Source organism: Oncorhynchus mykiss, chromosome 21 (assembly GCF_057628025.1).
Source record: "Oncorhynchus mykiss isolate SJ-2025 chromosome 21, ASM5762802v1, whole genome shotgun sequence".
Lineage (NCBI taxonomy): Eukaryota > Metazoa > Chordata > Actinopteri > Salmoniformes > Salmonidae > Oncorhynchus > Oncorhynchus mykiss.
The window spans coordinates 23215943-23243615 of NC_143042.1; the positions used below are offsets into that span (position 1 = coordinate 23215943).

At 42.8% G+C, this 27673-nt stretch overlaps 1 protein-coding gene across 1 annotated transcript; it reads right to left on the minus strand.

The window, feature by feature from the left end:
* Positions 1-732: 732 nt before the first annotated feature.
* LOC110500260 (transportin-3) lies at positions 733-27268 on the minus strand. The gene is made up of 23 exons (XM_036957666.2): positions 26970-27268; positions 23672-23872; positions 23235-23308; positions 22856-23012; positions 22169-22312; positions 21733-21908; positions 21377-21515; positions 21147-21293; positions 20837-20944; positions 20640-20731; positions 20296-20435; positions 19834-20025; positions 15658-15749; positions 15447-15523; positions 15232-15292; positions 14825-14965; positions 3842-3958; positions 3635-3729; positions 3276-3432; positions 2832-2999; positions 2422-2534; positions 1750-1841; positions 733-1580 (listed from the first exon to the last, which is right to left on the minus strand). The coding sequence occupies exons 1-22, from the start codon at positions 27081-27083 to the stop codon at positions 1781-1783; spliced, it is 2766 nt and encodes a 921-aa protein (XP_036813561.1). The 5' UTR covers positions 27084-27268; the 3' UTR covers positions 733-1580; positions 1750-1780.
* Between the last annotated feature and the right edge of the window lie 405 nt (positions 27269-27673).

Consider the following 27673-nt stretch of genomic DNA (forward strand, 5'->3'; position numbering starts at 1 on the left):
CCCAAACTGCTGCATATACCCTGACGGTTGCAAGAGAAGTGACACATTTTACCAAGTTAAGAAATTCATGTTAGCAGGCAATATTAACTAAATATGCAGGTTTAAAAATATATACTTCTGTGTATTGATTTTAAGAAAAGGCATTGATGTTTATGGTTCGGTACACATTGGAGCAACGAGTCCTTTTTCGATTGCAGGAAACGCTATATAAACTTGTAATATCAACCATGTGTAGTTAACTAGTGGTTATGATTGATTGGTTTTTTATAAGATACGTTTAATGCTAGCTAGCAACTTACCTTGGCTTCTTACTGCATTCACGTAACAGGCACTCTCCTTGTGGAGTGCAATGAGAGGCAGGTGGTTAGAGCGTTGGACTAGTTAACTGTAAGGTTGCAAGATTGAATCCCTGAGCTGACGAAGTAAAAATCTGTCGTTCTGCCCCTGAACAAGGCAGTTAACCCACCGTTCCTAGGCAGTCATTGAAAATAAGTGTGTTAACTGACTTGCCTAGTTAAATAAAGGTATTAAAATAAATCCAATTCGGCCAAATCGGTGTCCAAAAATACCGATTTCCGATTGTTTTGAAAACTTGAAATCGGCCCTAATTAAATTGGCCATTCCGATTAATCGGTCGACCTCTAACCTTGACCAACTTGTTATTTTTAGGGGGTGAGGGATCTGGTATGAACAAACATCTAAACTCTAAAACATGATACAGACAACGGCAAATTTGTTCCTCACGGTTGTTTTATTGTTGTTCACAACATGGCTACAACGCCGACGGTGGTGTCTACCTCCAAGAATGGACGATGCCAGAGGTGGAAGAACAAAAAAAATATATATACTATTTGCCAGAGTCCCACTCGACCTGTCACAACTCTCCTTCCCTGGTAATAGAGAACAGTAAAACTCCAGCCAACATGTTTAAAAAGGTCAAAGGTGACGCCAAATCTCCCAGCATTCCCTTCAACCATTTCCTAAATGCCTCCACAAAGCAGTGGTGACTATTTTGTGAAGGGCCTCGTGGGTTTGCTATTTATTTTTCTATATGGCACCGACAGCAAGACCATGTTAAAGTTCTAAAGACACATCCATGAAAATAAATCATTTCTCAATTTAAAAACGTACAAGTCTTTTTTTGATGCATTATGATTAGCAACGAGGCACATCCTTTGTTTTTTTCCCCCCTTCCCTTCACTTGTTCTTTTTGAAGATGGATCCTGTAGAAATCCAAATGACGCAGAACTAATCCCATTTCTTTGAGTCGGTGAATTCTCCCTCCTCGGACATGCCCCCCTGCCCCGCCCCCTTTCAACCCTCGTGCCACCTGTAACTGTGGTGACAGTGAGGCAGGGGAGCGAGAGGGAGCGGAAGGGGGGGCGTCTTCTCACACAGCCAAAGGCGCATTTCGTTTCCGGGTTCACCCTGTCACTCCAATCCTTGCGATGCGTCTTGATTGGCTTTCCACAGTGCCAAGTCCCGCCCATCTGTCCAGTAGGAGATCCCTTTAGATTCTCGTCTGCTGCGGTCTTCAGCCTCTTTGCCGTCACCTCTGAATGTTCGCCAAAATATTTAACCTGAGGAAGAAAAACATTTAAATGACAAGAAATCAATGGAGATGTTACTGACATTTGCCAACCTAAATACGATCAGATATTTTTTTGGAACCATCTAAAAGACATGGGGTGAGATGAGTCTGCAGATCCCAGTGCGGGGGCTGTTTAGGTTTCTGTGTTGATGCCTAACCTGGTGTTCTGGCAGAGCTCTTTGGGCGTGGCTATCGGAACAATCTGGTGAACTCCCGGATAGCCCAGCACACCTGCTTACACTCCTCCGCACTGGAGAAAGAGGGGAAGAGCGAGAAAAGGGCAACGTTATTAATGTGGTGCATTTACATAGGTAATTCAACACATTCAGGCTCGCCATTTATTCAAGGTCACTTTAAATGAATCTGAAATGAACCCACGTCGAGCATGCAGGGTCTCTCACAAGACTCCCACTGTGAACTCAAGGTGCTCCCTGAGAATTACTATCTAGCGGTCATCTGTCTGAAGCTCCCATTCCCTCAGAGAGACCGCATGTGAGGGAGGGTGGAGCGCTGGAAAACTGGGGAAGGGATGCTTCTAGGCGAGCCTGAACGTGTGGCAGGGAATCCATTAGGTTTCCCTACTCCGGTTTTCCAGCGTTCCACTGCTGCAGGAGCAGCTTGTTTGAGCATGCCTAGTGACACATGAGCTCTTCCCAGAGTCAGAACATAAACAGCTAGCTGTTTTCCAGTGGGAAAATGCAAAGTTTCACCTGCCATAACTCCTGAACTTATGAGGACAACACATGGCCAGTTAGATCATTTCTGGCGGAAAAGAATGCACCAGATTCCACTTGAGAAGCATGGAAGGGGCGTGGCTGTGATATGCTCACCTGGTGACCTGCTTGTGGAAGTCTGTGAGCTGTTTGTGTGTGACGGTCACCGCCCCGCCTGACGTCTCCTTAGGAAGCCCCTTCAGCGCGTTCTCCAGCCAGCGGCAGAACGTCTAGAAAACATATCTGCAACGTTAAACATCAAACACACATCAGGAGGCAATGCAATGGTAGTACTACAACTCTTTCTCACAAGGGAAAGTGCTGTCATGCCCATGTCATTGGAAGTGTGTGTAAATATGAATTGTGGTCCCTGTTGAAAGATGTTCTCTTAGCGCCATCTTGTGGTATGACAGCGAGCACCTGTCGAAGACTGTATGTGTACATCTACTTTCAACTGCGTATGTATTATACAAGTACTGTCAGGAGTGGTAGAGCTAAGAGCGTGTGTCAATATACATGTGACTCACCGGCCTGTCGAACACCATGATCTCCCAGAGCACCTCAGCCACATCGGGGAGTGTGTAAGGTGGCAGGCAAAAGCAGCATGTGTGCATGAGCTGGGTGACCAACTGCTGCCCGTGCTGCCCCATGGCCTGGCCTATTAGCTGCTTCCGCAGCTCAAAGTCATCCTCGTGCTGCAACGAAGAAAAAAAAAGAAAAAAAAAACGTGACAATCTGACTGACATATTGTTGTTATTCAGAGGAGACTTTTGGTTGATCGTCAGACAGTGAATCCCCATGTTTGAGGGGGTCAGTTTGAGCAAGGCGAGGCACAGATTTGCTCATCTTGATGACAAAGAATAATTTGGGATACAAATGTATTTGTAGATCAGTGATTCTGCGCAGTCTGCAACAGAGACAAACAAACATTGACTGTTGAAATAGATTTGACTTTGTTGGGGCTGACTCACGTCGTTGCTGACACCCGTGTGGATGAGGTCTCTGACGAACTTCATGACACTGCAGTTGGCGTCCCGGTGGTCCAGTGTGGTGGCAGCGATAGCGCACTGGATGATGTGGACAATGATGCCACTGCTGAGCAGGGTGACGGGACTACGCTGGACAAACCTGCAGAGAGAAGAAGCAAGAGAGAATCTTCTTTATAACCTAAATGCTACTGTAAAACAAGTATGCCTGTGTCAGGTCCCCAGCAATGGTTATTTTTCATTCTTGCCCCTCAGACAAAGCCCATTGAGTTTACATTTAAAAGTGAACTTATTATTTTGAGGGAGAGGAGCAACTGCTTGAACTGTGTTCCAGTTGATCATACCTGGTGGCGAGTCTGAAGAGGTCATCTACTGTGTCTGGGTGGTTACGGAGACCGTTGGGCTGCTCCAACAGCTGGAAGGTGGGCATACACAGAGCCTACGGGGAGCGAGAAGGGACAAAGTCAGTTCAAAACCAATAGAACAAACCAGAGTTCCACTGCCACTCCAGTGAACTACAAGTACCTATGAAAGTGGTGTGTTTGTCCTACCTGTAGCATGTCTAGTAGACCTTGTCTGCAGCCTTCCTCCATGCCGTACTCATCCACCAGGATGCTGCCCAGATAAAGGAAGCAGGAGTGGGGATACACCTGATACACACTGACCATCTGAAACACCACACATTTAACATCTTTACACCTGATACACACTAACCATCTGAAACACCACACATTTAACATCTTTACACCTGGTACACACACTGACAAGGGCCTGACCTTATCTTTTGGGACTGAATTTTTACCTGTCCGAAAGCTCAAGTCTGAAAATTGGTGACTGAAAATTGTGTTGTATGATGCAAGGAACCACTTTACCAATAACATTCATTATTATCACTGGTTTTGACAATGGAATGCTGCTGGTCTCTGATCCCATGTATTATATCTCCTGCCGTTGTGCCTTGAGTAAGTACTGCACAGATAGGCTACTGAATATAAAACACATGGTCGGTCAACCCTCCATCTGGAGAACTACTGGAGTACAGGCTTTTTAGCCAACCCTGCTCAAGCAAGTCAGCTTATAAAGGTCCTGTTGAGCAAGGTGGTGTGTTAGAGCAGGGCTGGAGCAAAATCCTGCACACCCAGTAGCTCTCCTGGACGAGGGTTGGCCACCCTGCAACATTACAACTAGGGATGCACGATATAAAACAAACAAAAAAAATGTAACTTTTTTTTTTTTTTAATTGTAAAAATAGGTGAACATAACAGAAGATATTAGCTAAAAACACCAACATTGGTATCGATGTATAGGTATGCACGTTAGCTTTGACAATGTAAGTACATGACGTAATGCAATGTAAAATTTTGCGCTAAAATAATACTTCTTGACCCGTAAAATAAGCTTTTAATTTGACACGTCAAATAACAGTTCTATTATAGAATGTTGCGTGTTCCGAATTTGCACATGCAAGCCAAGTGCCACCACTACTATCAGTAGCACTGTCAAAACTGTACAAAAGAAAGTCTGCAAACAACCAAACACTGGCCACAAACGATGCGTTTACAATACCGCATTAGTAATAAAGCATTATTTGTTCGACCGCAACTTCTGGGGTAGCTAGCTTTAGCTTGGTACCTAAGCTAGCACCAAAACAACCAGCCAGAAAACAATGATGAGTAGAAACCAGTCATTTTCATTATTCTTAGTAATGATTTAGGAATCCTTGTAAGTATTAGCTAGGTTGCCACTTGTTTACCTATTGAAATTGAACTTCAGTTCATGAAAATAAATAGCTAGCTAACGCTACTGAAACAGATGTTGTTTTGCTATGTTTGCATCCATCAGCTAGCTAGCACTGTAGGTAAGTTACGTATCGATGAATCGTTGTGACATATGAAATGAGAGTGGTAGAGTAATCAATGTGTAATAACTACGTTAAAAAAAAGTATGAATGTGTTAAATGTGATGCAGTCATATTCAGGTCCTGACTGGTCAAAAGTGTTATTTGACACATATCTTTTATGACACGCAAAGACCCAAAACGGTGTTCCATAGAAATCCTGGTTGAGAATGAAACAACTGAACGAAACAGCACAGCAAGTAGGTGAGAGAAATAGGTTTGATTATGTTTTACTGGTAATGGGGACATATGTAAATGCAAACAACATAACTTTTTTGGTCAGTGTGGTGTGTGTGTGTGTGACCTTTAACTAGGCAAGTCAGTTAAGAACAAATTCTTATTTACAATGATGGCCAAACCCGGACAACGCTGGGCCAATTTTGTGCCGCCCTATGGGACTCCCAATTACAGCCTCTCGCACTGAGATGCAGTGCCTTATACCGCTGTGTCAAAGTGTGTGTGTGCGAACTATTTAACTGTACTAGAATGCATAAAAAGGCCCCTAAAATGTAAAAATCTATTTTGGGCAAGGTATCGTAATCAGCCAAAAATGTAATTTTGGTGTACCGCTAATTACAACCAAATACTTATGTCTTCATTAAATGAGTGAAATTATTTTATAAACCAGGGATTAAAATGATTAAGGTGGGCGAGGTAGCCTACTAAAAAGTTTATATTTGTAAGGTTAAAATATTCAGTGTTCAGGTGAGATCTTTACAGCAAAGGAGTTACTTGTCAATTGGGCTATTCTAAGAATATTTGTTAACCTCTGAGCACGGAACCCGGTAGCGGGCTGAAATTCCACAACATACGGTGATCGCTACATAAATAGTCATATTAAACATTCACGAAAATACAAGTGTCTCACATGTATCGGAAGCCTAGAATCTTGCTAATCCAACTGCGTTGTAAGATTTAAAAAATTATTTATTGCGAAAGAATACGATGCGATTATCTGAGGATAGAGCCCCATAAAAAATAAAAAAAGCACAGGCGTAACAAAATCACATACGGCATTAAAATAAATTGTTTACCTTTGACGATCTTCGTCTGTTTGCAATCCCAATGCTCATTGTTACACAATGAATGATCTTTTGTTTGATAAAATCAGTTATAGCCTAACACAAAACTTTTTGTGAACCGCTTTTGTTGTGAATTCCATCTCATTCCATTTGACTACACATTCCAGGTAAATAACCCACACAAAACCTGACTTTTCCAGTCATGTTTGGTTTCATTGCAATCAACTGGTTTGTTTGTAACACAACCAAACCTGATGGGCCATTTCGCAGGACGTATTGACTGAAATAAACCGATTTGAAGACAAAGTAATGACATCACTGTGCACCAATGATATGACCACTGTTTCGTTGATTGACTATTTTAACACAATGACCACTGATGGTCATGAAATCTAGCTGGGTAGATAGCAAATGAGCTGAGGTAAACGGCAATATGCAATGGTTGTGTGTTGGAAGACCAACCCATGTCGTAAACTCCGGCGTAAAGAGAGTCATTCGCTATTGAAGTTATTCCGGAAGGAGCTACGCATTTTACGCACAGCGTTGTTTTGGTAAATGCGCAGATTTAGCTGTTATATATACACACACACAGTGCCTTGCAAAAGTATTGGGCACCCTTGAACTTTGGGACCTTTTGCCACAGTTCAGGCTTCAAACATAAAAAGATATAAAACTATTTTTTTTGTGAAGAATCAACAACAAATGGGACACAATCATGAAGTGGAACGACATTTATTGGATATTTCAAACTTTTTTAACAAATCAAAAACTGAAAAATTGGGCGTGCAAAATTATTCAGCCCCCTTAAGTTAATACTTTGTAGCGCCACCTTTTGCTGCGATTACAGCTGTAAGTCGCTTGGGGTATGTCTCTATCAGTTTTGCACATCGAGAGACTGACATTTTTTCCCATTCCTCCTTGCAAAACAGCTTGAGCTCAGTGAGGTTGGATGGAGAGCAGTTTTCAGTTCTTTCCACAGATTCTCGATTGGATTTAGGTCTGGACTTTGACTTGGCCATTCTAACACCTGGATATGTTTATTTTTTAACCATTCCATTGTAGATTTTGCTTTATGTTTTGGATCATTGTCTTGTTGGAAGACAAATCTCCGTCCCAGTCTCAGGTTTTTTGCAGACCATCAGGTTCTTCCAGAATGGTCCTGTATTTGGCTCCATCCATCTTCCCATCAATTTTAACCATCTTCCCTGTCCCTGCTGAAGAAAAGCAGGCCCAAACCATGATGCTGCCACCACCATGTTTGACAGTGGGGATGGTGTGTTCAGGGTGATGAGCTGTTTTGCTTTTACGCCAAACATAACGTTTTGCATTGTTGCCAAAAAGTTCAATTTTGGTTTCATCTGACCAGAGCACCTTCTTCCACATGTTTGGTGTGTCTCCCAGGTGGCTTGTGGCAAACTTTAAACAACACTTTTTATGGATATCTTTAAGAAATGGCTTTCTTGCCACTCTTCCATAAAGGCCAGATTTGTGCAATATACGACTGATTGTTGTCCTATGGACAGAGTCTCCCACCTCAGCTGTAGCTCTCTGCAGTTCATCCAGAGTGATCATGGGCCTCTTGGCTGCATCTCTGATCAGTCTTCTCCTTGTATGAGCTGAAAGTTTAGAGGGACGGCCAGGTCTTGATAGATTTGCAGTGGTCTGATACTCCTTCCATTTCAATATTAATCGCTTGCACAGTGCTCCTTGGGATGTTTAAAGCTTGGGAAATCTTTTTGTATCTAAATGGAGGAAGTGGAGGAATATTTTTTGAACGGAGACGACACCGCTGTAGCCACTGTGTATAATCTGTAACGGTGCCTGCAGAAGAGGAACAATGTCACCGTTTTGGACTGGTAAGTTCTTCTCATGCTAATGCCCTTGTTTGAAATTAATAATATAAAATGTGATTTTTTTACATTTTAGAAGCAATATATAAAAATGTAATGTAATGTGATGAAATTATGTAATGAAAAGTGATTAAATGTGTCTGCCGCCCCACCCCAACCCACATGAAATAGCCTATTTGAGGCTGTTGAGGGGAGGGCAGGCCCACAACAATGGCCAAAGTGAAATGGAGACAGTAGATCTAGCTGGTCTGTCATAATATAATGGAGACAGTAGATCTAGCTGAAATGTCAATATACAGTGGGGCAAAAAAGTATTTAGTCAGTCACCAATTGTGCAAGTTCTCCTACTTTAAAAAGGAGAGAGGCCTGTAATTTTCATCATAGGTACACTTCAACTATGACAAAATGAGACAAAAATCAGGAAAATCACATTGTAGGATTTTTAATGAATTTATTTGCAAATTATGGTGGAAAATAAGTATTTGGTCACCTACAAACAAGCAAGATTTCTGGCTCTCACAGACCTGTAACTTCTTCTTTAAGAGGCTCCTCTGTCCTCCACTCGTTACCCATATTAATGGCACCTGTTTGAACTTGTTATCAGTATAAAAGACACCTGTCCACAACCTCAAACAGTCACACTCCAATCTCCACTATGGCCAAGACCAAAGAGCTGTCAAAGGACACCAGAAACAAAATTGTAGACCTTCACCAGGCTGGGAAGACTGAATCTGCAATAGGTAAGCAGCTTGGTTTGAAGAAATCAACTGTGGGAGCAATTCTTAGGAAATGGAAGACATACAAGACCAATGATAATCTCCCTCGGTCTGGGGCTCCACGCATATCTCACCCCTTGGGGTCAAATGATCACAAGAACGGTGAGCAAAAATCCCAGAACCACACGGGGGGACCTAGTGAACGACCTGCAGAGAGCTGGGACCAAAGTAACAAAGCCTACCATCAGTAACACACTATGCCGCCAGGGACTCAAATCCTGCAGTGCCAGACATGTCCCCCTGCTTAAGCCAGTACATGTCCAGGCCCGTCTGAAGTTCGCTAGAGAGCATTTGGATGATCCAGAAGAAGATTGGGAGAATGTCATATGGTCAGATGAAACCAAAATATAACTTTTTGGTAAAAACTCAACTCGTCGTGTTTGGAGGACAAAGAATGCTGAGTTGTATCCAAAGGACACCACACCTACAGTGAAGCATGGGTGTGGAAACATCATGCTTTGGGGCTGTTTTTCTGCAAAGGGACCAGGACGACTGATCCGTGTAAAGGAAAGAATGAATGGGGCCATGTATCGTGAGATTTTGAATGAAAACCTCCTTCCATCAGAAAGGGCATTGAAGATGAAACGTGACTGGGTCTTTCAGCATGACAATGATCCCAAACACACCGCCCGGGCAACGAAGGAGTGGCTTCGTAAGAAGCATTTCAAGGTCCTGAAGTGGCCTAGCCAGTCTCCAGATCTCAACCCCATAGAAAATCTTTGGAGGGAGTTTAAAGTCTGTGTTGCCCAGTAACAGCCCCAAAACATCACTGCTCTAGAGGAGATCTGCATGGAGGAATGGGCCAAAATACCAGCAACAGTGTGAAAACCTTGTGAAGACTTACAGAAAACGTTTGACCTCTGTTATATACCCTTTGTTGGCAATGACAAAGTATTGAGATAAACTTTTGTTATTGACCAAATACTTTTCTGGATTTTTAAAAATCATTTTGTCTGTCATAGTTGAAGTGTACCTATGATGAAAATTACAGGCCTCTCATCTTTTTAAGTGGGAGAACTTGCACAATTCGTGGCTGACTAAATACTTTTTTGCCCCACTGTAAAATAGACAGATCTCGCAGGTCTATAATAATATATTCAACCTTATGTTCCCTGTACTCAGATATACACTGCTCAAAAAAATAAAAGGTAACACTAAAATAACATCCTAGATCTGAATGAATGAAATATTCTTACTGTCCACTTAGGAAGCAACACTGATTGACAATAAATTTCACATGCTGTTGTACAAATGGAATATAGACAACAGGTGGAAATTATAGGCAATTAGCAAGACACCCCCAATAAAGGAGTGGTTCTGCAAGTGATAACCACAGACCACTTCTCAGTTCCTATGCTTCCTGGCTGATGTTTTGGTCACTTTTGAATGCTGGCGGTGCTTTCACTCTAGTGGTAGTATGAGACGGAGTCTACAACCCACACAAGTGGCTCAGGTAGTGCAGCTCATCCAGGATGGCACATCAATGCGAGCTGTGGCAAGAAGGTTTGCTGTGTCTGTCAGCGTAGTGTTCAGAGCATGGAGGCGCTACCAGGAGACAGGCCAGTACATCAGGAGACGTGGAGGAGGCCGTAGGAGGGCAACAACCCAGCAGCAGGACCGCTACCTCCGCCTTTGTGCAAGGAGGAGCAGGAGGAGCACTGCCAGAGCCCTGCAAAATGACCTCCAGCAGGCCACAAATGTGCATGTGTCTGCTCAAACGGTCAGAAACAGACTCCATGAGGGTGGTATGAGGGCCAGACGTCCACAGGTGGGGGTTGTGCTTACAGCCCAACACCGTGCAGGACGTTTTTCATTTGCCAGAAAACACCAAGATTGACAAATTCCCACTGGCGCCCTGTGCTCTTCACAGATGAAAGCAGGTTCTAACTGAGCACGTGTGACAGACATGACAGTCTGGAGACGCCGTGGAGAACGTTCTGCTGCCTGCAACATCCTCCAGCATGACCGGTTGGGCGGTGGGTCAGTCATGGTGTGGGGTGGCATTTCTTTGGGGGGCCGCACAGCCCTCCATGTGCTCGCCAGAGGTAGCCTGACTGCCATTAGGTACCGAGATGAGATCCTCAGACCCCTTGTGAGACCATATGCTGGTGCGGTTGGCCCTGGGTTCCTCCTAATGCAAGACAATGCTAGACCTCATGTGGCTGGAGTGTGTAAGCAGTTCCTGCAAGAGGAAGGCATTGATGCTATGGACTGGCCCGCCCGTTCCCCAGACCTGAATCCAATTGAGCACATCTGGGACATCATGTCTCGCTCCATCCACCAACGCCACGTTGCACCACAGACTGTCCAGGACTTGGCGGATGCTTTAGTCCAGGACCATCCGCCACCTCATCAGGAGCATGCCCAGGCGTTGTAGGGAGGTCATTCAGGCACGTGGAGGCCACACACACACACACTACTGAGCCTCATTTTGACTTGTTTTAAGGACATTACATCAAAGTTGGATCAGCCTGTAGTGTGGTTTTCCACTTTAATTTTGAGTGTGACTCCAAATCCAGACCTCCATGGGTTGATAAATTTGATTTCCATTGATAATTTGTGTGATTTTGTTGTCAGCACATTCAACTATGTAAAGAAAAAAGTATTTAATAAGAATATTTCATTCATTCAGATCTAGGATGTGTTATTTTAGTGTTCCCTTTATTTTTTTGAACAGTGTGTGTGTATATATATATATATATTATTATACCTCAGCAGCACAATATTGTGTAGAGCTTTGGCAAAGTGGGTGATGTTATATCCTTCCTGTTTGGCCCTGTCCGGGGGTCTCATAGGATGGGTCCGCATTGTCTCTGACCCCTCCTGTCTCAGCCTCCAGTATTTATGCTGCAGTAGTTTGTGTCGGGGGGCTAGGGTCAGTTTGTTATATCTGGAGTACTACTTCTGTCTTATCCGGTGTCCTGTGTGAATTTAAGTATGCTCTCTCTAATTCTCCCGGAGAAGGACCTGAGCCCTAGGACCATGCGTCAGGACTACCTGGCATGATGACTTCTTGCTGTCCCCAGTCCACCTGGCCTTGCTGCTGTTCCAGTTTCAACTGTTCTGCCTGCGGCTATGGAACCCTAAACTGTTCATATTTAGTCTTGAGGTGCTGTCCTGTTGCATCCTCTACAACTACTGTGATTATTATTATTTGACCCTGCTGGTCATCTATGAACATTTGAAAATCTCAGCCATGTTCTGTTATAATCTCCACCCGGCACAGCCAGAAGAGGACTGGCCACCCATCAGCCTGGTTCCTCTGTAGGTTTCTTCCTAGGTTTTGGATCTTTCTCTGGAGTTTTTCCTAACCACCGTGCTTCTACACCTGCATTGCTTGCTGTTTGGGGTTTTAGGCTGGGTTTCTGTACAGCACTGAGATATTAGCTGATGTACAAATGGCTATATAAATACATTTGATTTGATAGAGGACTGAGGGTCTTCCAAATATTGAAAGTGTGTAAATAGTTACCCATGTTATTTTGTAAATGTTTTTTGATTTTTTTCTCCCATATTTTTCTCATTTTTTGGGGGAGGTGTGTTAGAATACCATTTTGTATATAGTTATTTGTTTCAAAATGTATACCTTCACCAATTTGGCCACTTGGGTACATTTGGGCTACGCACCCATATCAAAATATGTGTTGGCCATTTGCGGCAATAAACGAGTTCCTGTAGAAAGTTATTTTAGTTAGTATGCATTAAATGTCATGTCCGACTAACAGTTAACTAGCGAGATTGAAATTAAAGCAGTGTAGTTTGGCTGGTTATCTAGTTAGTCTTTTGCATATCATTATTTTGCAAATGTACTTCAGTCTCGCTCTCCCTCCCTCTGGAAACTGGCACACAGCTGATGCACAGGATTCTTATTGTTGACCAAAAATGTGCTATAACTGGGAAATAGCTTACTAGCAATTATCAAATGTGCAAACGCGGATCCCTTTGACCTCAAACACATCTTGCATGATTGAAAGACCACTTTGCCTATGTGATAGAATTACATATTTACCTGATTTGGTTGATATTAATAGTTAACGATGATATACTTAACTATAGTAAGACATTTCTGTTCTTTTAAATGTTGATTTTCTGTAAAGGGATGGTTTCCACTAACTTCATGCAGTTAACCTCTTGGATATAGGGGGCGCTCTTAATTTTTGGATGAAAAACGTTCCCGTTTTAAACAAGATATTTTGTCACGAAAAGATGCTCGACTATGCATATAATTGACAGCTTTGGAAAGAAAACACTCGGACGTTTCCAAAACTGCAAAGATATTGTCTGTGAGTGCCACAGAACTGATGTTACAGGCGAAACCCAGATAAGAATCCAATCAGGAAGTGACGCATTTTTTGAAACCGCCTCATGCCAATGACTCCTTATATGGCTGTGAAGGAGCTAGGAGTCAGCTTACGTTTTCCACGTTTTCCCCAAGGTGTCTGCAGCATTGTGACGTCTTTAGGCATTTCCATTGGAGAATGGCTGTAAGAGACCATATAGGGCGAGTGGACGCATGGTGTCTCCCGGAGAAAACCTTGCGTAAAACACTGAGGTAGCCATTTTTCCAATCGTTTCTTATGAGAAACCAACTGCCTCCACGGATATATTATCGAATACATATGTTAAAAACAGCTTGAGGATGGATCCTAAACAACATTTGCCGTGTTTCAGTTGATATTATGGAGCAAATTTTGAAAAAAGTTCGGCGTTATAGATAGTATTTTTCTGTCGATTTCTCAGCCAAGCAGGATGAACAAACATTTTGTGAAAATGTTGCCTGCTGCCAGCACAGCCTAGCATAGCATTATGCCATGCTAAACTTACACAAATGCTTGTCTAGCGTTGGCTGTAATGCATATTTTGAAAATCTGAGATGACAATGTTGTTAACAAAAGGCTAAGCTTGTGTTTCAATATATTTATTTCATTTGCGATTTTCATGAATAGGAAACGTTGCGTTATGGTAATGCGCTTGAGGCTATGATTACGCTCCCGGATACGGGATTGCTCGTCGCTAGAGGTTAATACGGGCTTATGGTAAGGGAAATGGGTTTTGCTAGAGATTGCTTGAGCTGACAATGACTTGGTGATAAAAACCTAAAGCCGGCATTCCATATACGAGATGTGGTGTGTGTAACCCAGATAGAGATAGCCTAGAAGAAGTTAGAACAATCACTCATTGTCTTATCTTCCAGGCATCTGGGAAACTAAGCCGGGTTGGGGGTTAAAATAAAATAAAACTGTGCGGATGACCACAGGATAAATCCAAAGTGGCTAATGGTGCCTCCAACCTTTTTTGGGAGGGGTGGAACCAGCCATGACTAAGCATCTTTAGTATATAAAAAAAAAAACTGTAAAGTTTGTCTTTAAAGTTTAGGCTGCTCAGCCCAACAGTCACGAGTGTTGGGTTGACTAGTCTCATTGTAATAATTCAACAAAATGAAATAAAGATGATTGTTTGAAGAAATAAAAGTCTCTCTCAGTATGAATTTCCACGACACCGGTCAGTGCAGGCCTACAATAATTATACTGTATTCCGATGCGCTCTGCAGAGATCGGGAGTGAGCAAAACATCGCACCCGGAGGACACTGATCTAATTATGAGCAAAGTAACCTAAATATATATTTTTTCAAAAATGACTAGCCCGGGGGCAAGCAGACAAGCGTTAATGTTATGCTGACCATCTGAAACACACACTGTTAAGACCTATACTAGGGTCAAAAAATGTCCAGTAACTTTCTAGATTCAAGAGGGAATAATCAGGAAGCAAGGGAATCTGTCAATCCAGGAGTTTTGAAAAGTTACCGGAATTTTGCAACCCTATACTGTACATTCAGCCTAACTTTGTCATAAGTCACCAGCTGCCTGCCCTGGGCTCAACAAGCACCCAGTGGCGATGGACATTGTATACACAAATAACAGACACGCCAACAAAGATTAACCCATCTGCATATGGGGCGTATTGTGACCCAAACACAGGAACACGCACCTGTGTGACGAGTGGCTGTAGTAGAGAGGCAGAGCCCTTGCCCACGCAGCGCACAGCGAACCGCAGGCAGCGACAGCAGCGTTCCACAATGCGGTTATCAGCCTGGTGTGTGTTTAGAGTCTGTGACAGGACCGGCCAGATCTACAGAGAAACACCAAATATAGGTTTAGCATGAGAAACTGTGGGAATGTCTGTACGCAATCATGGCCTCAAATTGAAATTACAATCTGAAAAGGAGAAAAGCGCCAAGGTAGTTGAGCACCAAAATAGTTCCATTAAAACAACTTAGTCCAATTAATGTGTTGAACAACGCAGGTTGTATGCAAATGGTAGCTTCGTCCAAATACAACAAAAAAAAAAGCTCAAATGTAGAGGGTGAAAAAAAAAAAAAATGTCAGTTGCTTTACCTCCTGGATGACTTTCTGACATGGGTGTGTTTGTCCATTCTCTACAATGGGGTTTGTGTGTCTGGGGGGGAGAAAAAAAACATTAAGCCAAACATTTCTGCTTAAAATATTAATCAGCCCAAATCATATCATTATAGCTACATTAGACAGTTTGTGGCCTGTGCAACCAGGATATGTATATATAGCACAATGCGTTATAAATGAGTCGAGTGTACCGGAAGATTACTGCTAGTCTGTCCAGCCAGACAGTGGGGTCAGCGGCTTTCCCATTGCTGGGGTCCTGAGAGAGAAGCTGAAGATAGGAGACAAATAAGCAAACCTGTTGGTATCACACAAATACCCAATCCACAAAACTACTACTATTGTAGTGGGTTACACACAACCTACAACCAAACTTGCACATAAACAAATGGTAGAAAAACACACCTTTTTGAGGGCCATGACCTGCACAGCACACAGGTCACTCAAACACTCAGCAATCTTCTCCAGGGGCAGACGAGCCAGGACCAGGGCTGTACCTGCATTGCAAAACAACCAGCATTACCATGGTGACAGAGCAACACCACTCGTTTAATACAAATCAAACTCATTAGGTAATCAAATAAAAACTGGACCCACAGTCCAGAGAGAACAAGTTGCTGAAAGAAATGGACTAGCAAGTGAGACAGAAATGAATAAAAACAAGAGATTGAAAGTGAAAGTGAGAGATGGAATAGAGGGAGTGGAGCAGAGAAAGAAAGACCGACAGACCAAAGTAGTAGAAAGAGTGGCATGGTATAAATGCTTGGACTACATTCATTTTGGAGAATCTCTTATACAAATGGGTTAAAGTTATGTATAATAGTAAATAATGGCCACTTCTCAGAAAGTATTAAAATTGTCAAAAGGAGTTAAAACACATGTCAACTATTGCCATTAGAGGTCGACCGATTAATTGGAATGGCCGATTAATTAGGGCCGATTTCAAGTTTATAACAATCGGAAATCGGTATTTTTGGGCGCAGATGAAAAAAAAAATATATATATACACACACACACACACACCTTTATTTAACTAGGCAAGTCAGTTAAAAACACATTCTTATTTTCAATGACGGCCTAGGAACGGTGGGTTAACTGCCTTGTTCAGGGGCAGAACGACAGATTTTCATCCTTGTCAGCTCGGGGATCCATCTTGCAACCTTACAGTTAACTGGTCCAAAGCAATAACGACCTGCCTCTCTCTCGTTGCACTCCACAAGGAGACTGCCTGTTACACGAATGCAGTAAGCCAAGGTAAGTTGCTAGCTATATAACTTATCTTATAAAAAACAATCACTAGTTATGGTTGATGATATTACTAGATATTATCTAGCGTGTCCTGCGTTGCATATAATCTGACTGAGCATGGTAGGCAGAAGCAGGCACGTAAACATTCATTCAAACAGCACTTTCGTGCGTTTTGCCAGCAGCTCTTCGTTGTGCGTCAAAAGCATTGCGCTGTTTATGACTTCAAGCCTATCAACTCCCGAGATGAGGCTGGTGTAACCGAAGTGAAATGGCTAGCTAGTTAGCGCATGCTAATAGCGTTTCAAAAGTCACTCGCTCTGGGCCTCCTAGTAGTTGTTCCCCTTGCTCTGCATGGGTAACGCTGCTTCGATGGTGGCTGTTGTCGCTGTGTTGCTGGTTCGAGCGAGGAGAGGGACGGAAGCTATACTGTTATACTGGCAATACTAAAGTGCCTATAAGAACATCCAATAGTCAAAGGTATATGAAATACAAATGGTAGAGGGAAACAGTCCTATAATAACTACAACCTAAATAATAACTACAACCTACTTATGGCCCTGCCTACACAACTTTCTAACAGTGTTTTATTCTACTTTATTTGGAATGGGCCTATTCATATAATGATTATGAATTCAGAGGGAAGAAATGACTAAATATTAAAGCATTAGACCTCTCACTTAAATGCTTCAATCATACAAAAACATATACTTATATCCAAACTGGTTCTCTAGCAGATTAGTAAGAATGGCTCACCTAGTATTCAAGAATGGCCTTTTTTCTCTTCATTCAGATTACAACCTCTCAATTTTGGTTATTTTTAACACAAGACATAGAAAACTGTTGGCAATTTCAGTTTAATCCACCAGAAGAGACAGAACAAATATTATCATTAAACTCCAATACACTAATTGATTAAAAAAGTGTTTTTGGAGAAAAATAAAAAAATTATAATCTTCTAAATTATATAAATACGACTGGTGGAGTTCACACTGGCAGTTAACAAAAACATATGGAAATGTCTGCTCTAACCAAAATCACAACCAACGGATTGCAGCATTACTGCACAAATGGAGGAGTCAAGTGGAAGAAGGTAAGGAACTTGTCTTTTGTCCCTACATGAAGACCAAAATCATTTACAGCTGTGCCATACAGGTTGACAAAGTAGTCAGGAGATTTGCGATGTACCGATTCCCTGGCACATGGTTAGTGAACTGATAGAATTTCAATTATACAAAATTCTTGCGATAGTGCGCACACACACACAGTACCAGTCAAAAGTTTACACCTATTCATTCCAGGGTTATTTTTACTATTTTCTACACAGTGTAGAATAATAGTGAAGACAACATATGGACTCATGTTTTAACCAAGAAAGTGTTAAACCAAAATGTATTTTATATTTGAGAATCTTCAAAGTAGCCAACCTTTGCCTTGATGACAGATTTGCACACTTGGAATTATCTCAACCAGCTTCATGAAGTAGTCACCTGGAATGCATTTCAATTAACAGGTGTGCCTTCTTAAAAGTGAATGTGGAATTTCTTTCCTTCTTAATGCGTTTGAGCCCATCAGTTGTGTTGTGACCAGATAGGGTTATCTTCTGTATACCAGCCCTATTTGGTATAAGACCAAGTCCACATTATGGCAAAAGACCAAGTCCATATTATGGCAAGAACAGCGCAAATAAGCAAAGAGAAATAGTCCATCATTACTTTAAGACACGAAGGTCAGTCAATCCAGAACATTATGAACTTTTAAATGTTTCTTCAAGTGCAGTCGCAAAAACCATCAAGCACTATGATGAAACTTGCTCTCGTGAGAACCACCACAGGAAAGGAAGACCCAGAGTTACTTGTACTGCAGAGGATAAGTTCATTAGAGTTACCAGAATCAGAAATTGCAGCCCATATAAATGCTTCAGAGTTCAGAAAAGACTGCATGAATCAGGCCTTCACGGTCAAATTGCTGCAAAGAAACCACTACTAAAGGACACCAAAAATAAGACTTGCTTGGGCCAAAATACACAAGCAACGGACATTAGACTGGTGGAAAACTGTCCTTTGGTCTGATGAGACAAGATGATCTCTGCATGTGTAGTTCCCACCGTAAAGCATGGAGGTGGTGTGATGGTGCTTTGCTGGTGACACTGTCAGTGATTTATTAAGAATTCAAGGCACACAACCAGCATGGCTACCAAAGCATTTTGCAGCGATAAGCCATCCCATCTGGTTTGCGCTTAGTGGGACTATCATTTGTCTTTCCACAGAACAATGACCCAACACACCTCCAGGTTGTGTCAGGGCTATTTGACCAATAAGGAGAGTGATGGAGTGCTGCATCAGATGACCAGGCCTCCACAATCACCCAACCTCAACCCAATTGAGATGGTTTGGGATGAGTTGGACTGCAGAGTGAAAGAAAAGCAGCCAACAAGTGCTTAGCATGTGTGGGAACTCCTTCAAGACTGCCAAGGCAAAGGGTGGCTGGCCCCTTTGAAGAATCTCAAATATAAAATATATTTTGATTTGTTTAACACTTTCGGTTACTACACGATTCCATGTGTTACTTCATAGTTTTTACATTTTCACTATTATTCTACAACGTAGAAAAAAGCACAAATAAAGAAAAATGCTTGAATAAATAGTTGTCCAAACTTTTTGACTGGTACTCTGTGTGTAAAAAAACCACAAAAAACACAAGAGATACAACCATCCCAGCTCTGCAAACTCGACTGTGAAGAACCAATCATTAGATCACTTGTTTTGGTACTGCCCATATGTACTGTTGCTTGTTTTTGGTCGCAGGTTCAGAGGAATGGCTGAAAGCTCCAGGTAAATGTTGGAATCTAACTCCACAAATTGTATAAGTCAGTCAAATCGATCAATAATACTCTTAGCAAAGGTTTTTTAACTTTAAATTTACAATCTGTAGAAATTATGAAAATAGAAAGTTTCAAAACGTTTGTGAAAAATATATGGCAGCTAGAAATCAAAACTGGATGGTCTTCAGAGATAGATGGGAGGGGTTGAGAGTAGTTGAAGGATGGGACTAAAATAAACAAAAGATAAGTCGTGTAAAATATAATTGTGTCCGTAAAATGTATATATATAGTATTTATGAGCTGAAAGTGGAAGCATAAATATTTTGGTCCATTAGTTTACTCCAATTAGGGGAGGGGGGGGTAGTAGGTTTAGGGGGAAAATAATAAACATCTACAAAATAAAATAAGTGGGATTGAAAATGCAGACGACACTGATAGAAGCCACAATCTGCCATATTAAAACTGATCTACCCCATAAAAAGTGTCAAAAATAAGGGTGGCATAACATTTACCTTTGAGGAGGCCTACGGCGGCTTCGGTGGTCAGGGCAAAGGAGTCGAGGGCACGGGCGATGTCCAGCAGGCCCTGGAAGTGCTGGGCCATGTGGTCCCGGCACACAGAGCAGATGTTATGGATCGCCTTGGCCGCCACGGAAGCCAGGGTCTTCTCCCTCAGGCCCTTCATCAGGTAGTTCAGCACGGGGTCTGTGACAGAGCGGGGCTAAGGTCATACACATCCATAGTATACAACCAAGAGGGGCACAGGCAGAGGTGTAACAAAACAGAGTGACAGGCATTTGACACAGGACGGAAAAAGGAATGGAAAACAGAGAAAAATGACAAGGAAACAGACGTGCTCAAAACTAGAGTTATACACACACTAACACACAGATGAAGATGAACCTCCAAATTGATTAACTCAATCACTCAGGTCCCGAGCTAAGCAATTGACTGTAACGTGACCACTGAACCTACCTAGGAACCGCGGGTTGCGGTCAACGACCTCGCTCATCTCCCCCACCAGCTCAATGCTGGTGTAGCGCACGGCGATATGGACAGTCTCTGGCAGCAGCACCACCTGCTCTAACACCTCTGTCAGGGTGGGGTTGTTCTCACTGACAGGGGGAAAGCATTAACACGTTACACACAGGAGTTATACATTACGCACAAATTAAAGATTGAAACGTTACAAACACCCTGGGGGGGGGGGGGGGGGTAATATACAAATCTACAGCAGTTGTACACATTCTACACAGTGGGGAAGGGATTTAGTCATTATTCATTCTATTAATGAGGAATGACGTGCAGAGGACACTCACGGGTCTACACTCTTGGCGATGGCGGCCATGATGAAGAGAACAGCCTCGGTCACCTCCCAGGGAGGGTTGCCTTCTTTTAGAGTGGAGTACAACTGAGAGAGTGAGAGGGAGAAAGAGGAAAAACAGGAGAAGACAGTCGGTATATCTTGTCATCTAAATGACATAATTTGAACTTGCAATTTCCAAAAGGTTGCTACCTGGGAGAAACATTCCATGGAGCCCACAAGGAAAATGACATCCTTCACAAGATCAGACACCCTCATCCTGAACTCCCCAAAGTCATCTGTATCTTCTGGGATGCCCTCCTGTGGATGAACACAAAAGTGGAGACCATGAGTGAAGGATACTCTGCTACCAAAGCCAAATGATGTACTGAAGTACTTGGTAATACATGCACATGATTAAGGGATTCTACAATCAGATACGACATAAGCAGAGTATTGGGGAGTATGGTTGGCATCACTGGAATTGGTTGAGGACTACTTGTCATGTGTTGGTGGTTCTTACGTGGTCGGGGTCTAGTTGGCAGTGGCGGGCCAGGCCGTGCAGCAGTCTCTGGATATAGGGTCTGAAGATGCCGTGGAGGGCAGGGTCGTTGGTCTTATACAGGTTCTCTCCCAGACGATACCAGAAGTTAAATGAGATCTCCACAACCTGAGATTCACCAGAAGAGAACACACACACTTGAAATCCACCCAAAACAGAGTGTGTGTGTGGGCATATCTTGTGTTGTGTACCTCATATTGGGGGTGTCCTGCACAGATGAGCAGCAGCTCAAGCGTTCGCAGGTCTCCCATGCCCTGGCCTGGACTCTTGACTGTGGTCTCCAGAAACGTCTCACACAACTCAGTGAAGATCCTACAGTAATTCAACACTCTGACAGAACAAGGGAGAAGGAGAGAGAGTTAAGGAAGGAGAGAGTTGTGGATAAAAGTTATCATTCTTTTCTTCCACACAGAGGACAGTGGAGAAGAGTCAGACGAGTTCAACATCAAGAGCAATGGAGGAAGGATAGGTTTGGGGCAGGAAGGAGTGTGGTGATTGGATAGGTGATCTTGGTGTATGTATGTAAAGGGGAGTAGTGTGTTCATACTTGTCGAGGTCCTCCCGTGCCACAGCCATATGGTAGGCCGTCTCCAGCGTGAGGACGCCCTGAAAAAGCTGCAGGGCCAGGGGCATGTGTGTGTCCACGTTCTCGATGGCGTACAGCGCTGAACACACACAGTCGGACGCAGCCTCGTGCAGGTTAGTGGACGTCTCGTCTCTTTGCTGCCAAACAGACAAAAAAATAACAGTATGCCAAAGAGATGTTCGGTGGCTGAAACCCATGCATTATGCATACAAGCGATTAGCATTCTAAACCGGCATAAATTATTGCCCCGCCCCCCCCCCCCATGGTTGTTGCACAAATAAGGGTTTGGAACGAATGCTGCTCTAATATTTCAAGAGACTTTGGGAGTGTTTGTCACTAGCACTGTTTATTTGTGCTTCCAAATTGCCATGAGAGATAGTGAGAGAAAGAGACATACCAGCACTTGGAAAAGGACCATCAGGAGCTGGTTGTTGGCCATAAAGTTGCTGTCCAGGACTCCCAGGTTGAACCAGCTTCCCAGACAGCGGAACACCTTGATCAGCATCTTCTCATTGCTGCCAGACTTCTCCACACATGTCATCTAGAGACAACACACATGCGCTAACAACACTGATCCTTATCAAAACCACAACGCTGCGTCTGAAGCCAAACGCACGAGGAAGTTCACCCAACGAAACAGGAGTCACAACAGATGTTATTGACTCAAGGAAAATTGTTGATTGTAGGTTGAGGTAACCCCCAACACAAGCAGTATAGTTCTGTCTCTTTTCTGTTGGTTTTGGGAGGACAACTCCTACATCCTTACACTTAATCCTCAAAAACATCTACAGTCAAACTTGGACATTCTGCAGAGAAAATTATACTACAAAGTGAGTGGTTCAGTTTGTCCCTCTAAGGTAGTGGTAGTAGCTGAATAGCTTTGTGATAATGAGGCTGTACATCACAGGGTTTTATAATGAGAGGATGAACCCATGGGTGGTCTGCTTAACCAGTAAGGGGGAGTGGTGACAGGTGCTCTAGTTTAGACCAGCTGAAATCAGGTGGGTAAAATAGGCTAGTATGCGAGTATTGGCGAGAGAAAGATAAATGGATAGTGTGCGTGTCGGCCAGAGAGAACTCTCACCAGTAGGGTGACCACAGTACTGGAGTAATAGGCCAGGTCCTCGATGATCTCTGTCCTGCGATTGGCTCCGATGCGTAGGGAGCGGCTGTGGACCTCCTCGGGGAGCACTGTAAGGATCTCTATCAGAAACGTCATGGAGCTGACATCATTGCTATACCTGAGAGGCAAGGAGAGTGGAGCAGAGACGGCAGCAGTCAGTAAATGAGAAAATTAGCATGAAGGAGATGTATTTGAAGCTTAACGTCACCTCAAAAATACCAACTATTTACAATGGCTTTTGACTTTATAGAACCACCCACAGTCTAATATCCTGTAACTCTGGCATTCTGTTACCCACAGGTGTGATCTGAGATGAGTGGTTGAACAGCAGGGGTCTTACTTTTCAATGAGGGTGTGGACACAGCCCTTCCAGGAGGCCATCTGTAGGGCGAGGTCTGCAATGGCCAGAGCAAGCTGAGAGAGGGAGGAGAGAAATTAGACAAGAAATCAGGAAGAACTTGTAAGGATTAGAGTATCTTAATGCCACGTAATACTGTACTTGTTAAATTGTACCACAGCTACACCCCTGTGGTGGTACATTGGGGTAAATGCTAGAGTTCTATTGCTACTGTGCCATGTGCATGGCTAAGCCTTTGGGACATTTCGATGGTGAGTGGGACATTCCTCGAGAGCATTCTAGGAGCATAAAGGCTAAGACAGAAATCCAAGTCATCCGAGAGTGTCAGTGGTCACTGACAGAGGGTGATACCGGATGGACAATAATTGGATGGAAGGAGCTTTACCCTAGGTTACATCAACGTGCGAGGAGGCCATTACCTGAGTGACGATGATGGGGGAGAGGTCTTTGAGGCTCTGTATGTGTGAGAGCAGGGAGTCTCGGAGGGCGATGTGGGTCTCTGGGGGGAGCTCAAAGAACGACGTCTGGATCTTCATCTTCATGGTCTGGGCGGCAAAGTAACAAGACTCCACGTCCTGTTTCAGCTGGAGGAGCTGGTCTGCCATCTCCCACGCATACATCTGTGGGGAGGGGATACAGGGAAAACAGTTAGCGCCACCTTTAACTTTATTCAGACAGGAAGGTTACGGAAACAAGGAAGTCAAAAACAGGGATACTGGTGCGGAACCGCTCTGAATGAGAGATGTGCCCCTGCTACAGTGGTAAATATGAAAATCAAAGCCCATTCCAAATGAAGCAAATAAACCCACTTCCGTTTCATTGTTTAAACCATTTTTCCCATGTGGCTGCACTTGTTATCCTGGGACAGTGCTGTATTTCAGGCCCTTTTCAAGTGTCACCTCATTTCTTTCTACAAAAAAAGGACCTTCTGTCAGCGAGACGCATCAATTAATTCAGGCTACAAGAATGTAGACCTAATGACAATCACTGACTTATTACACCTTTTGGTGTTTTTTAACATACGTCTCTTTCCAATTATCAAATGGGTGCACAGTGCACGATTTTAGATTTATTTCTAAAATCTAGTACTTTTTCATGTGATTTGGTTGACAATCAGAAGAAATCATGACTGGTTGTGTTCATGCCACATTAAAGGGTAATACATTTTTGGCATTAAAATGGCATGTCTTAACTATTAGGCCCCTAAAAATAGTCAGACATGTTACGCCGATTGTCAAAAAAAAAATCACTACAAAAAGTAGGCTACCTGTCCATGTTCGTCCACTCCATTAGCCTAGGCTATAACCCCCTAAACAGACTGGATCCACACTGAAAATACACAATCATTAGTTTGATAAAAGACCTACTCACAAAAGAGATGGAATTGTTAATACATTTAGAAAATTCCAAAGAAAAAGCAGAATAAACTAAATCGAACATCTTTATATCAAAAAGACAGACTTTGGTCTATAATCTTGGGGGGAAAAAATGTCTTTCAATGAAGCAAATAGAGCCCAGTTTCAAATAATCACTGAGGATAACTGTTGCAGACTTCAGATGCGCATCACATCGGCAACTTTTTTTAAATTCTGTTATATTCATGGTTTTTTGTTGTTGTCTTTTTTTTTTTTTTACAATAAAATTAAGTGTCTTGACTGTGATAAGGGCTCAGGGGAAAAAGCGGTGTGTCTGCTAAATTAACAATGCAAGGCTATGCAATTTCACAGGCATAGGCCTCTACAAGTAAGCGCCACTGCTGAGGTTACTGCCTTTTTGAAGATTGTGTTCCACAATATAATCAGTTGACATTAAGGTTTCAATAACTTCACTTGCTTTTAAATTAGGAATTGTTATCTGTAATGGTTATGATAAATTAGGCATCGTTGGCATAGTCCTACAGAAAAAGGTAAACAATTTTAAAGATATTTTGTTCTCAAATGGGGAAGAAAATAAGGTGAGAACTCGAACAGTCACAAAAAAAAAGCACCTCCCAGTAAATGGATTACTTTGCTTACATTCTCAGGTCTGGGTTCCAACCTACTCAAATTATTTCAAAACCACACTAATCACACAAACACCCAAAGGGAGTAGGCCCATTTAAAAAATGCAGTAGGCCAAATCTGATACCCTTCCTATGCAACACCATCAGGTGTCTGTTGCTAGCTGCCTTCATAGAGGGCTTGTTGCCTTAACCAACAGTTGGTCAGCTATTAGATATTCTGGAGTATGGTCTAAAGTAAAACCTGGTAAAAATGTGTATGAGAATTTATATTGCAAAGTGAAACAGCCAAGCCCCTTCCCCATTTGTCCATCAGTGTCCAGTATGTCCTGGCAGCCAGGGTGAAAAAGCTGCTGACAGCACAGAGCACACACACAGTGCTCATCACTCAGATGGCTCCTACTCTCCCAATTTAGACCGTTCAGATCCAAGTGCCAGCAAACTCAGGAAGTTGCTTGTGTCACAGTCTAAAGTGTTTTAAAACATGTTATGCGACATTTCATTTTTTCTTAGGGAATCAACACATGGCTTTGTGAGGCCTTTCTGTGGGAACTGCATGATAGTGGGGAGAAATAGCAGTTTTGAATCCAGTTACCCTGAGGCTGTCTCTCTTAATGCAACCTGTAGGAAGGCCATCTATTATAAAAGTTATCACAATAATACGTTAAGGTTGGTAGGAATACGTAGCGGCAACATGAAGGTGGGCCGTATTTCAGATCATTGGTTGTCCGATGACAGACAATGATTACATTTCCTGCAGTAGTTAAGGCAGTAACCAATGAATATGCGGAAACCAGACCGACGCAGCACCAATGGAGGAAAAAAAACAAAAAACAAATGCGGAAATAAAACGGCTAACGTTAACCAACAGCAAACAACTTTAAGTGGCACACCATTTACCCAACATAATCAACACAAATGGAAGTTGTTCGTGTAGCTAGCCAAGTTAACGTTCGCTGACTAACTCAAAGCAAAAGCCCCCCTGGCAATATCGTTAGCCCGCTAGCTAACTTTAGCTAGCGAGGCAACACGCCCCTCTACTAAGCAATTTAGCCTTATGTGGCTAAAACGGCAGGTTTGCTAGCAAGTAATGGACGCTAGCATGGTGGCCACCCTTGCCTCGCGCTCTTCCTGTGCCATGGCCGGCTAACGTAACTGTCATTAGTGCGAGCTACTGATTATGTCAAGATAGTAGTTTAGTTAACCCTAGGCAACTACATAAGCTAACTAGCAATACATGGATGTTAAACTAGTTACTGTATCTGCTGTGTGGCTAACTAGCTAGCATTGTCAAACGCCATGGATTGTTTAAAGACTAACGTTACACGCGAGAGAAAGCTAGCTTGTGTTCGCTTTATTATCTTCGTTGCACATAGGAATCCCCATAGATCTATACCCGTTTCCATTTGACAGTTACTAGCAGGCTAGTAGTGGAAAGAGCAACTGTGCGGCTAATGCTAAGTAGTTAGTTTGCTAGCTATCTATCAAACTAGCTTAACTAAGCTAACTAGATAATGCTATGCAGTTTGTTGCTAGCTAGCGTGTGAATCTATGCTCATTCATTCGTAGTTGGGTTAGCATATACAAATACATGTTTTTTATCACCATGGTATTACGCATTCTGATGCAATGTTTTGTTTTCGGCCTCACACGACCTGCCTAGCCATGTCTTGTTCTAGGCCCATTCCAAGTCCCCCCCATCTCTCGAGTTTACTTACCGATCTCTGTAGCTCCCCCAGCCACACCGAAGCTCGCTCTTTACCGGCGGGGTCCGGATCATGATAAAGAGCCTGCACAGCTTGATACACAAGTGCGACTGTCGGTTTCTCCATAGCGCTATGCTACGTTACAGTTTAGTGTAAATGTGAAGGCGCTACAAATCCCACAGATTATGTTTAGACGGGGTAATATTTATTCGTTCCTTGTGCTCGCTGTTCCGACCGCCATCTCAATCGAACACAGGCTCCCCGTGTGTCACCGACAAACGCCCCCGTCTAGAAATACAGATACAGGAACTAAAAGCTGTACACACTAAAAGCTTCACATATTCGAGAGACACAATGGGCGGGTCTCTTTTACTGTTATTGTAAAAACAAGAAACACCATATCAATTGAATTGAATTAATGGTTACAATGTATAACTATGTTGCTATGCGGTATGTAAACATTTTTTTGTAAGAGAACCCCAATATACATTGAAAGACCGTTAGATGTCAGCATAGCGCATGATTTACAACAGTTGTTCTCAAACTGGGGTACTAGTACCAAAAATGCCTATTAATCTGTGCTAGGAGTACCCCTGAGGGTACCTACCTGGCCAATCCACAGAGGGTATTTGGGAATATGCATAATAACATTTGCTTAACTATCAGATGGGCATGAGGGGGTACTTCAGTTCAGATTGAGCGAGATGTGATTTAGT